The following is a 12,545-nucleotide window of genomic DNA, read 5'->3' as shown; positions in this document are numbered from 1 at the left end:
TTCCTATCCCAATAATGTCTGACTTACAAAAAAATCAATGTAGTTGTTTGTAAAATAATCTAATTTATGAAGCTGAAATAATTATTTTGAATGCTGGAATAATCTTAGAGATCTCTTCTGAATGAAGATGGAAGCATCAAAAGCTGTACTTTTGCAAGTTATATTTTGGAGTGAGATGATGTCAGTATCACATTAAATGTTCTGTCACATCTGAATCAGACGTGCAAGTAGACCAAAGCTGCATTTTCCTTTTGTAGTCACCAAAATATGTCTGATGCTTTTGGAGATGTTCTCAGACCTGTTATGTATGCAGTTTCAAATGAGCTCATACAAATTCTGTATTAATTTCTTCATATTTTGTATTTTTCATACACAAAAGAAAGGACTGCATTTTATTTAAATTAATTAATGTGAATTCACTTTTTAAGGAACAAACATGCCAGCTACCTTTGGGCATCTGGCAGGTGGTTATGATGGACAGTACTATGGGTACCTCTGGAGCGAAGTGTTTTCCATGGACATCTTTTATAGCTGCTTTAAGCAAGAAGGCATAATGAATCCGAAGGTAGGTAACAAATACTTTCTTTTGAAGATTCCTGTTGTGCTTTATGTCAGAAGCCACATTTATTGCAATTAATATCCATAGAAATAACATCTTAAGTACGCTTCTTGTCAAGTTCAGATCAACTGAAAAAAAGCAGTGTGTAAATTATTTTTTTTTTAAAATTATCTTGAAATTTTCATAGAATCGCAGAATCACAGGGTTGTAGAGGACCTACAAGATCATCAAGTCCAACCATTCTCCCATCTTCACACAGCGCGTGATTACAGAATTTTTTTGTTACCACTATTCCTGGCCTTCAGAACTTTTTTTTTTTACTTTGTGTGTGTGTAGCTTTTTTTTTTCTTTCTCAGTCTCTGAATGTGGCACTTTGATAAGAGTTCAGTTACACAAGGACCAAGAGGGTATTTGCAGCTAAGAGGCGACTAATGCTTCTTTTAATGCGAAGCTTCCTGTTCCAGCTAAGAAGATAGAATAGAAATGGTTATTTCTGTATGTGTATCCATGTACATGGGCATGTGTGTGCCTTGCTCGCCCTCTCATGTGTGCAAACATACTTTGTTTGGATGTTCATATAACCTCAGGGGAACTTCTGCAGGAGATTTGCTCTCCCTCCTCACGGCAGTACTATCCTCTCAAGTTGGTTCTCTTTTAACTTGTTTTCTGTGCTTGCGTTCTATTTAAGTGTAACAGAGTTCTGCGGGGTGGGAAAATTATCTTTTACAAACAGATGCTGGATACTAGTGAGATTTTTGCAGTTATTCATATTTCATATATCTAGATTTGGACTACTTTTCACAACAGCAGGAAAGGAAGTCAGTTACAGTATTATGACAAGGGCTTTTAGAAATTTGGCTTACCTTTTCCTGTTAGAATAAGACTTCTCTTCCTGTTTTGAGCAACCGCTATTGAAACTCATTTAAGCATTTCTATCTGTAGCAGTTATTCAGCAAATGCTATCAATGTTAATTGCCAAACTCCAGAGTTCATGCACATTATCTGAAATTATTTCTGGTCTCTCAAGAACTGAGTAATCTGCTGACTGGAAACACAGCAGCAAAAAGTCACATTTACACAAATAACACTTTTAAATCAAGAGGAGCAATACTTTTTTTTTTTTTTTTTTCTATTAACATTCAGGAAACTAACACAAATTGCAAAATATAAGCAATCCTTCTTCAGTGATAGATTGTCTTATTCATTTGGCTTTTTCCATCTCTCTTTCAATGCAACGAAGTCATGGGAAGCCCATCAGTTAAAAATACCTAAGCTTGATTTTGCAGCAGTGATCAGGGAGCAGTTTAGTTCTGTCTCGTAGCCTTGGCATGTGAGGGAAGTATATATGTTTATCTACAGTGACTGAAGGGAAGAATGTTTTTTAATTTAATACTAAAAGCATCTAGGACTTATATGTGAAAAAATATTTTCTCATTCATAGGTATGTCTCTGAGGCCCTAAATTCTCCAGATACATTATTTTATATATGTTTTCCTTTTAAGAATATCTTCATTTAATACAGTCTAAGAAGCTCATTTTGTTTTTCCTGCATTAGTATCATTCTTGTTGAAAATACAAAGTGGGTTAAGTTTCCACTATTTTAGGATACTTTAATTGTGAAAACGTGTGTCTGTGTTCATATTAAATAGTTATGCATAAAAATTGTTTCTGTGTGCCATGTTATTCGTCACTGTGTGCCATGTTATTCGTCACTGGTATTTCTGTTGATCTCTGTACTCTCATTCTTCAAATAGATATGGAAGAAAGAGAAATCATCAGTTAAGTGAGAATGGATGGTTAGGTTCTGTTTGCCTGCCTATTGCCATGGTGTGACTTACAAAATGACTTCCTTAACTTGGGCAAGTTTATCTGATTGTATATCCCAAAATAATGCAAAACCACAGGAAAAATAAGATGATTTGCAAGGTAATAGGTTCAATTTCTCCTGTCTTGAGCTCTTCCAGCAGATTTAGGTTATATTTGTGGCATATTTTGTTTTGGTATTAAGAAAATCTGGAAAGAGAAGAGATGTATTTAAAGACCACAATTAGACGTGACAAGTATGTAAAAGTGGCAGCTTCCAAAGTAAGAAATACTAATGTTCTACTTTACCTTTTATCAGGCCGGGATGAAATACAGAAATCTTATTTTGAAACCTGGAGGATCCTTGGATGGGATGGATGTGCTTCAGAATTTCTTGGAGCGTAAACCAAGCCAGAGAGCTTTCCTACTGAGTAAGGGACTCTGTGTTCAGTAAAACTATGGTTCCTTTGTAGTGCACGTACGTATGGAATGAGCTGGAAATGTCAACGTGTTTCATATTTTAACTGTGTATCATTTTAGACAAATTGGGTTACTTTTCCTGATTTTTTTAAAAAATAAAAATGTGATTTTTAAATTGCACAGGACTACAAAATGCAAACATCAGGGAAAAAAAAATCTGAGATGTGCAGAAGTTGAGAAACTTGGGTGGTAACTTCTTTTCTGAATGGTTATGGTACTGATCACTATGGGGATATGATGCCTTGCTTCTCTTTTAATAGATGCACTTAAACTGTCTTGCAAATGAATCTTGAAACTGGGGATAAAAAGGGACATTACCAGCAATAAAAGAAACATTCATTTATGTTCTGTATCTTTTTATTGTATTGATGGCTCACAAGTGCTCCTGGTGGAGTGGAATTGTTTGAATTAATTAAGTTTTCATCCAGTTTTCTGACAAATTCAAAGAAAGAGAACCTGGACAAGACAGCTTTACAGCACAGATAAATATATCTGATACTTCTGTTCCGTTTTGATGCATGCTAAACTCTTGTATTATTTATAAACTTATGCAGCATAGAAGTCAGGTGGCTCCAGACCCCCCCACCGCTGCAGGCACTCACATACCCTCGTGGCTCACCCACTGCTTCAGGCTGTGACCGTGGAGTTCCACTACACCTGGGCAGCCTGTATCAGCACCTCACATTTCTCTGAGTAAAGAATTTCCCTCTAACATCTAACCTAAATCTCCCCTCTTTTAGTTTAAAGCCATTCATCCTTGTCCTGTCAGACTGTGAAAACTTAAGTCAGTTCCAATGCTTGTAATCAATTACAGTTTTAGACCTGAGTTCTGCAAGGTCATCTGCAAGTGATACATAAAAATTGCATATATTAGAACCTCTTGAACAGTATTCAGTAGAACAAGTATAAAGGAAAGCTAAGAAAGCTGATGAATTCAAGATTATCTTTTATTTGATTAGTTTCCATTACATTCTGATGATATTTGTGAGCATTTTGCTTTCATTTTGAATAAGCTTTTTTAAATTCTTGTGATCCTATCCTATGAAAGGTATTTTTCCATTCACCTTGCAATGAACTAAAATACTCTAAAAATACGTTTAGTAGCACATTCCAAATCTAAGTAACAAGAGTCCTATTAAGACATGAAATGTAGTGTTTCTTCTGCAGCTGCCAGGCAGACTTCCACATGAGGGAGACCTTTCTCTGCAATAAAACAGCAGACTCCTATCAGGGTAGATAGATGCAAATGCAGTAGTTAAAAGCAAAAAAAAAAAAAGTGATGATAACATTTAAAAGTTAAATTTGGGACACTGCTGATGTTGATGGTGATAATTTGACTTGTCTACTTTCCTGTTCCTCAGAGAATGTGTGTAACAAAGTACACAGTAACTGTACTGTAGCAAAGTTATTTACTGTAGTGCAGTAAAATGTCTGCTCTTACATGTATATGAAAATACGTACAGGACTGTATGGATTCCAGCTGGATATCCAGGTGTGTAGGAAGAAGAAAATCTAAAACCAATTAGTGGCCCACAAAGACAAATATTATGATCTGTGTCTGACCCAGAGAATAGTTTTCTGCAATTTTGTTTTGTAGAAACCATCTCCAAAAGCCTCCACCAGGTTGTAATTAAGATCATCTTATGGCTAAAGTTGCTCTAAAGAAAGAAATGTGTAATGTTCTAAAATGGCCTTTAATCATCTTAAAGTGATAATGTATTAAAGTAAGCTGCCATTTGTTATGTTGCCCTTTGGAAGCCTTCTGAATCAAGCTGAAGCTGTAAAGAATTGATCTTGGAATGGAAAAAATAACCTGGATAAAGACCATTTTGCTGGTTTTGCACATCTCCATTGTAGGCATGAAACCTTTTCTGGATGTGAAACTGTTCGTTCTAACACTGTTCCAAGCATGTGACATAAAATCCCCGAAGAAAGCAGGTAGTATGATCACAATCTTCTGTTTTAGATACACAAGTTAAATAGGCCACACAATGGCTAAGTGGTGGCCTCAGCCATCCCTGCTGCCAGACGTCTGATACAAGTCCAGCATGCAGGCTGTCTGAGTTGTTTGCAGGCCATATGAAAAGGATCTGTAGGAAAGGTTTAAATGTTGCTTTGTGAGCTGTGCTGGGTGTTGCTTGTTTTGCTGACTTAGAAGAGCATGAAAATACAGAGTCCATGTTTCTAGAGACGTGCTGGAGCCTGTACTTCTCTAGTTTGCCCATCCAAAGAGCTCTGGGCTGTCTGTTATTAGTGTAAAAGCATCCTCTTTATAGTCAGTAACAACTACCTTTGGTGGTAGTGGCGGAAACAGATGGAAACTCTTAAAGAAGTTTTCTAGAATCGAAGAGCTGTTTGTGTAAGGAGTGATACAGACAGAGCTAGCAGCTAGAGTTTCAATAGTTGGAATTGCGTGTCAGGGGGTATTGAGGACTGAATCAAGTACTGAGAGAGCTGAGAAAGACCAGACATCAAGAAATGATGTGATAGCACATCAAAGGAAAATAGTAGGGTGAAGAATTAAGTTTAAACAGGTTGTTTGGGCAATAGTTGTAGAATAGTTGGGGTGAATGTTGGGAAGATATCATGAAAAAGGTAGTAGCTTAATGCGTAATGACTTATAAAAGGCTAATGATTTGTAAAAAATGATTTAGAAAGAAGACGTGTTAATATTTGTCTCTGAATAAATCTATTATGTTTTTATTTGCATGCCAGATAACATAAGGTTTTGCCTAGCATTTTTTTAATGACTTAGAAACAAAACATACTAACATTAGTCTCTCAATAAATTTCTTGTATTTTTATTTGCATGCCGAAGAACATGTGGTTTTGCATCAGCTTGTTCCTTAAAAGCTCGTCCTTCTTCCTGATATTTGGAGCTGGATTTTTTTGTTTCACCAATATTTTGTTCATGAATATAATATAAATGATAGTTTCCCCTGCAGAAAGGAAAAATTGTGACACTGTACAGAGGAAGTTCAGGTTGTGGGGGCCTAAGCTGGAATTCTTATATCATGATATAAAAATACGTTATATATCCTCATATGTATAACTAACTAGGATAGATAAAGATGAATTAATTAATTAAATAAACTGCAAGTTAGTGGTTGCCTAGAAACCAATAATCATGACCTAATTTTGTTCAGTATTGATTAACAAAGGATAGACACAACCAATACTTGCTTGAGTTATACTCCTGATGGATTAAAAGGGCTAAATATATCACTGTGAAGTGGGCTAGAGAAAAAAATCAACTGGAATTAAAATTGTGAATGAGAAGTAGTACATCTTTAGAATGTAATTGGCCACAAATATTCACAGCTTAAAAAGAGAGCAGCTCTGACTAAGAAACAATCTGCTCACCAGCAAAACCAGCAATGAAAAATTAAAAGAAAACAGAAATGGGAAACAGGAGCAGGAAACAGCTGTAGAATGAGAAATTTTAAAGTGTTAAAATGTTAAAGAAAACAGACTGTCTAGAAAAAATAACTGTAAAGCCAATAAGATGTAGCATATGTTATGGACTAATAAATCCTGTTTGTATTATTGACCTTTAGTAGATGGAAATGCTAATTTTGCTTGTGGCACAAGAATATGATTTTTAATTACTGTTTGTCTTCTGCATTTAGAATGAATTAACATGATGTAATCATATCAAACAAGAACAGTCAGGTATTTTCCACTCCGTTATTAAGTAAGGAATATATTAAGCAACAATTACTATGAACAAAAATCTTTGAATGTGTAGGATTGAGCAACTTGCTCTCTACAGACTACAAGAATTGATGGGGATGGATTTTTCCTAGTGCTGTTAGTTTTGGAATACCACGCATACGGTATCATACCTGAACAGTGCTAATGAATTACAGCGTTCAAAAAGAGCAAATAGGTGACTGTTGGTCACACAGCCTGAAATCTCTCTTCAGCAAAACAATCAGAATCGGTGCAGTTTTGATGCTGAAGAATTAAACCATGAGTGTAATTAATAGAGTGTAAGTGGTGTTATAAAAAACAAGTCACGCTCTTTACAAGGCTGATTAAAGAGATTGTGGGGAAGATTTAGGTAAAGGTTACTTGACTTAGTGCTGTGTATTTTCATTTGGAATGAGGCAGCTTGGTGTCAAAGAGCACAATGGATTAAGAACTACCTGTCTGTTTTCAGACTGTGGTTGTTGGAACAGAATTACCATTGGCCAATGTCAGAAATGTTCTACAGCCGTCTCAGTTAATCACGGATCAGCCTAGGTCAACATTCAATGCTTAAAGATTTGAAAGCAGTATAAGAACACTGATGATAAAATTGGCAAGTAATCCAAAAAGTGGTAATTCTACTAACTGACAGCTTTGTATGTTCATCCTAAAAATGTATGTAGCATGGGCAAAATAGTAACTAGAAATAAGGTTTAAAGCTTTGCTGAACTGTATTCTAGGAAGTACTGACTTCTGCAAGTATGTAGAAACTGTTTGTAGTTGTCAGACAGTTCAATCTTTATTGATAAGAGACTGTATAAGTAACAGGCAGTCTCATGATGGATGAATTCAAGTATGTTGCTTCACAGCAGGTTAATGATTCTATTAATGTATATGTCAGGAGTAAAATGGATGTATTTTGGAATTCAGTTTTCCTGATGACATTTTCAAGTGAAGATAGTAGGACATTTTATTCCAAATGAGCACAGATTATTTTGTATATAGAATAGATTTAAGCTCTGAAACTTTTTACCCAGGATGTTTTAGAGGCTGTGGGTTTTGTGTGTTTTCAAAATAAAATACAAGAAGTTTCAGTCTTTCAGGAGATACCCATGGACTGTATTTAAATACATAGATCTTTTAAGAAGACCCACTGTGAAGATCAGAGTAGTTTAGAAGAAAGTGTCTATTAATACTCCTCTGGGGCATCTACTTTTAGCTATCTGCTACAGTACCGGATGAACCTGTTTGAGGAAAAAGAGACACAGAACATATCATCTGTTGAGAGGTAGAAAAAACTTTCAAAGTGATGCTTTTAAAAGCTTTAGTTTTCAGCTTAACAACAAGAAGATTCTGTGAAGACTTAATCATAGCCTAGGTATTGACATCATATACTAAAAGGTTCTGCAGTTCTGTAGGAGAATGTTAGCTAGAAGCAGAGGCTGTTTTTGAAAGAGAAAATAGTGGCATTTTTAGTGGTGAAGGAGCCTGAGTAATGGGGAAAAAACAGACCTGCTCAGAAGATGGGTAGTTGTCAATTCTTAATGTCTTTGCGTCTGGACAAATAATGTTCTTCTACAAGCTACACTTTCCCCAAACACAAGGTATTAGGCTTCATTCAGAGTAACAGTGAAGTGGAATGGCAGGTGAAAAAAAAAAATCAGATTGATTTTGTTGTCCTTTTCCCCTTCAGAATAATCTGATTCCATATAGTCTACCTTACCAAGAAAAGTTTGTTGCATGTTTTTGATCAGGCATGGTAAAGCCTGGGTAGCTATCAGGTAACTGTAGAGGGATGCTTACGTTGCCCTTCTCTGAATGCTCTGAGCAACTCCATATCCTAGCAGTAAGAGGTCAGTAATACCTGACCACGTACTCAAGGTATGATCTTACCGGACTGAGTACGGAGGTGTGATCACTTCCCTAGGTCTGCTGGATGCACAGTTTCTGATGCAGACCTAAATGGAGCTGTGCTTGGCCCACTGGGCACTGGTTTGTGCTTGTGTGCTGGACTGTGTTTTTGTTTTCCTCCAGGTCATTTTCTGTGTGCACATTTAACCTACTGGAAACATCAGACAGTACTCCTGAACTTGAAGGAGGAAGTTCTGATCTATGATGGCACTGAAAAGCTATATCACTTTTGTGTTTTTTTCTGTCCCTATTGCAGAGTGCTCATTAATACATCAGTGAAATCTAAAGTGTCTGGCTTTCATCTCAGTCATCCCGTAGGGATGACACAATCCTGCAAATTCTGATTGAAATTGCTTAAATCACAGATTGATTTAATTTTATCGCTCTTGTTGTACCATTTCCTATGCAGTGTGTTAAGCTGTGAGCAGAGCTATGCCTGGGAACATGTCTGCTACGAAGACAAAGAGGGAAAGAGGCTTCCTAAGTGGGTTTGTCAGAGAGAATGTGATGTCAGGTTGGAATGCAGTGGGTTAATTCTAATCTGAGAATACCTGAGGGTCATAATGCTTCTGCTTAGGTAAAACATAAATGTGGTATACAAAGTATGCTTTCTGTGATGAAGGAATGTCATGTTACTCAGGTGGTTGTTCCCATTGAAGTGTGAAAACTATGTACAAAATCCAAAAACTATTCATCAGCTGAGAAAATACCAAGAATTGGGTGATGAATTCCAGGAGATGATCCAGCATCACAGGAAATGACACATTCATTACTCAGAAAGGTTTGTCTACATACCATAAAAGAATTCAGTCAGTTTAGTCACGTAACTCTGCGTCTCGTGGGCTTTTTCCTTGATAGGTGCACATTTGTTGTAACTCATCCATTGGCTTCAAGGCAAAAAAAATCAGTATTAGGTGGAGAGTCTGACCTGAGTCCTGTGAAAGTAAGTCGAAGGCCAAGTCAAAATAAGTCAAAGGGCCTGAGTATTGTAAATTCTTGAAAAATCGGATTTATTTAAATATTTATAAATTTAAATATTTATAAATCAAAATATTAAAACCTGATGTTGAAACATGGAAGCATCAACAGCAAAAAAAAAAAAAAAAAAAAAAAAAAAAGTTTAGTTTGTTGATAAAGACCAAAATACTGATTTTATTTGTGAAATACTGCTGCAAGTCAGAGACAGAAATAAAAATCGATATGCTGTCAAATAAAATAACATTTGATTTTCTTACACAGATTTAATGGAACTGCATCATTTTAATTTAAAGGAAGTGTAGCAGTAAGAACTCTGCGATGGTTCCTCCCCTGTCTGAAAACTTTCAGTATGTGACTTGCAAACTGATACCTCAGTAAGCAACAACACATCTTTGAATAATGTATGATTCTTTTGAGACATTGTTAATACATCTATAATAGCCTTCAGAACAGAGAATAGATTCAAGTAACATTTCTTTATTCGCTTTCAATCAGATTGTCACCTGAATCTTCTTAAAATGCAAATACAGAGTTTTCCTATTGCCTTCTCCTCAGTACTGGGAATGCCTTGTACTTTGTTAGCAGGCCTCTCTGGGGCCTCTTCGCCTTCATTGGAGCTACTTCCACCTTGAAATGCATTTTTAGTTGGTAAGCACTTTGTTCATTCTGCTGGCAGAAAAATAGGGCATAAATAAAGAAACTTCACAACTTTTCCTTGAGCATGGTGCGTAACTCATCTGTGTGTAACTAGCATTTATTAACAGCATTTTGAAACATGTGGAAAGGCAGAGCCCAAAGTTGGTTATTTAAGTAAAACTGATTCTGGGGGAGTGCAAAATGACTGAGTTCAATAGCAGATGTTGTTTAGAGAGCTGGGAAATCATGGTCTTTGGGGTTGTTTTGTTTTGTTTTGTTTTGCTGAGCAGAACAGAAGGAAATGCCGAAGTTTCACAGTGTTTAGGTGCTGATGCAGTTATCTCTGATAGAATGTCACTTCTGAGGGAAGAATAAGTCCCTGGCTTGGAGAGAAATAATACCTGGTCCAAAAGTTGCTCAGTCTGTGCCCTCAGTTTGTTCCCTTGGTGTCAGACTCGGGGAGCTCCCTCCCTCCCAGTGCCTTGTCTCTTGCTGGGGGCTGGTCACTGAGGGCAGGAGGGACCGTTCTGCTGCAGTCCTGCTGCTCCATCTTGCTGCAGCCTGAGTCAGTTTCCAGCTGCTATAAGGGACTGCCCAGCTCATGCCCTGTGGTTGTGGCCTGGGGGAGCCCTGCCTGGGACTGAGTGCTTCATTTGCAGTTGAGGCCGCTGTAGGGGTTGTGGGAGATTTAGCATTTCAAGGGGTTTAAGGAATGTTCAAGTATACTGTTACTAAATTGTCCTGAATTGTCAGAAATGTCACTGAATTGCATGTTCTTGTAGGTATATAATCTGGATCAGTAGGTGTATTTTCTTGGGAATAACAAAAAGGATATTTCAAAACAAAAAATATCTGCCAAATATCAAATCTGTGCCCTACAGCATGGACACCAAATGTTTTCAATTACTGAAATACAAAACCAGGTCAAGTTATTACATATATTTTAAACAGACAGAAGAATTTAGGTGAAGTTTTCTTCCCCCAAAGCAGCCTGTGGTATATGTTCAACATGGAGATTTTCAGGCCAAACTGTTGTAATCTGGCAAATTTAAAAGCAGTTAAAAACTGGTTATTATAAAAGGAAGCGTTGGGCTGCCTAAATTGCAGGCAGGTCTATAAGCCCAACCTATAATTTACTGCATGTAGAGAGTAATTTCTAAATGTAAGATTATGATTTATAAAAATAGATGGAGAAAGAGTTTCCTGTTATGATAATTAAGAGCTGGTACTGATGGAAATGTTTTAGCATTTGTAATGTTGGCATGTTTTTAATTGAAGTTCCAGATTTGAACAGAAAGAGCTTTTTGTTTTATGTTTTGTTTTACAGCATCTCCTTCATTTGATGTCTTTTTTGTCATTTACGTGTTGATCATTCGTGCAACCTGTTGAAAAATTCCCTAGGAATTCATAGCAGAAAATGGAGAGAGCTGCTCCTTTTTTTAATAATTGAAGTGCTTATGTAAGCATTCCTTCCTTTAAAAAGCAGAGCTCTTATAAAACAGAAGGATTTGGGGTTAAATTTTCGTGTATTACACATAAGATGTTTTCAGATAACTATCATATGGAGTGAATCATGGGCTGATGTTTGCTGATACAGCTCAGCTGGCGGAGCTGTGTTACGTGAGCTGCCCAGTCAACTTGCATTCACAATATGGACTGTGAGGGCCATCAAATATTTAAAAGCCTTCTAAGGTAACGTAGTGGTCAACTTTAAAAGGAGAAAACACCGTGTTTGGGATAAGCACCAAATGGATGTTGTCCTTTTTATTATTTAATTGACATGTATTCATACTGCCTCAGGTTTCTGAATTACACCTGACATCTCTTACTGCGGAAAGTGCTGTAAAACATGAGCCCGAAAGACATAATGGTGCCCTTCCTCAGCTGTGGAAACTATTGAGGCAATTACTCCATGCAGTTGTATGCTCTCAGACTGAATGAAGTTACAGCTGTCTCCCAGAAGCAAACCCACAACATAACACGACAAAGCCAGAGCCAGCAATTATTGGTGAGAGCAACTATTGACAAGGCTGCTGCACAGAAAAAGCAGTAGGTATCAGTGTGGTTTCTCCTCTGCCTGCAACGTTTGTAGATACGGATACAAGGATGTCAGGCTCACGGATGCAGATATAGACGTCAGACTAAGAAAGGAGCGTTGTATCTAGTGCCAAGGGCAGGAAAGCAGCTTACCAAATGACAACAATGTGTACTTCATTGCAAGACGTGTTGAAACCAAAAGTAGAATGACACTGAGTGCATGGTAATTAGAGGAGTAAACAGGAAGGTGACTGTGCTCCGCAACTGCAGAGTTAGTCCTTTGCTGGCAGTAAAATCTGATATGATGTTAAACTTTTAAAAGTGGAAACATGAAATGGTATCTCCACCCGTACGAAGAATATGAGGTATTTGTATAAGAAGTTAAGGTGATGTGTGTTAAAAAGCAGGACTTATATAAGAGATGGAGGTTAAAAATAATGTACTGCTAATG

General features: G+C 37.0%; 1 protein-coding gene across 3 annotated transcripts in view; it reads left to right on the top strand.

The window, feature by feature from the left end:
- Positions 1-4,123, top strand: part of NLN (neurolysin) — a 34,317-nt gene extending 30,194 nt beyond the window's left edge. For 2 of the 3 annotated variants that reach the window (XM_015848533.2, XM_015848534.2), the window contains 2 exons: positions 429-565; positions 2,682-4,123. In XM_015848533.2, the coding sequence (XP_015704019.1) occupies positions 429-565; positions 2,682-2,816 (272 nt within the window). In that variant the 3' untranslated portion in view covers positions 2,817-4,123. The remainder of the gene's footprint in view (positions 1-428; positions 566-2,681) is intronic. The other variant, XM_015848532.2, reaches the window with a different exon arrangement.
- The last annotated feature ends 8,422 nt before the right edge of the window (positions 4,124-12,545 follow it).

The sequence above is a fragment of the Coturnix japonica genome, chromosome Z, assembly GCF_001577835.2.
Source record: "Coturnix japonica isolate 7356 chromosome Z, Coturnix japonica 2.1, whole genome shotgun sequence".
NCBI lineage: Eukaryota > Metazoa > Chordata > Aves > Galliformes > Phasianidae > Coturnix > Coturnix japonica.
Note: the sequence above shows the minus strand (reverse complement) of the source record. Positions and strands in the feature narration are given on the sequence as shown.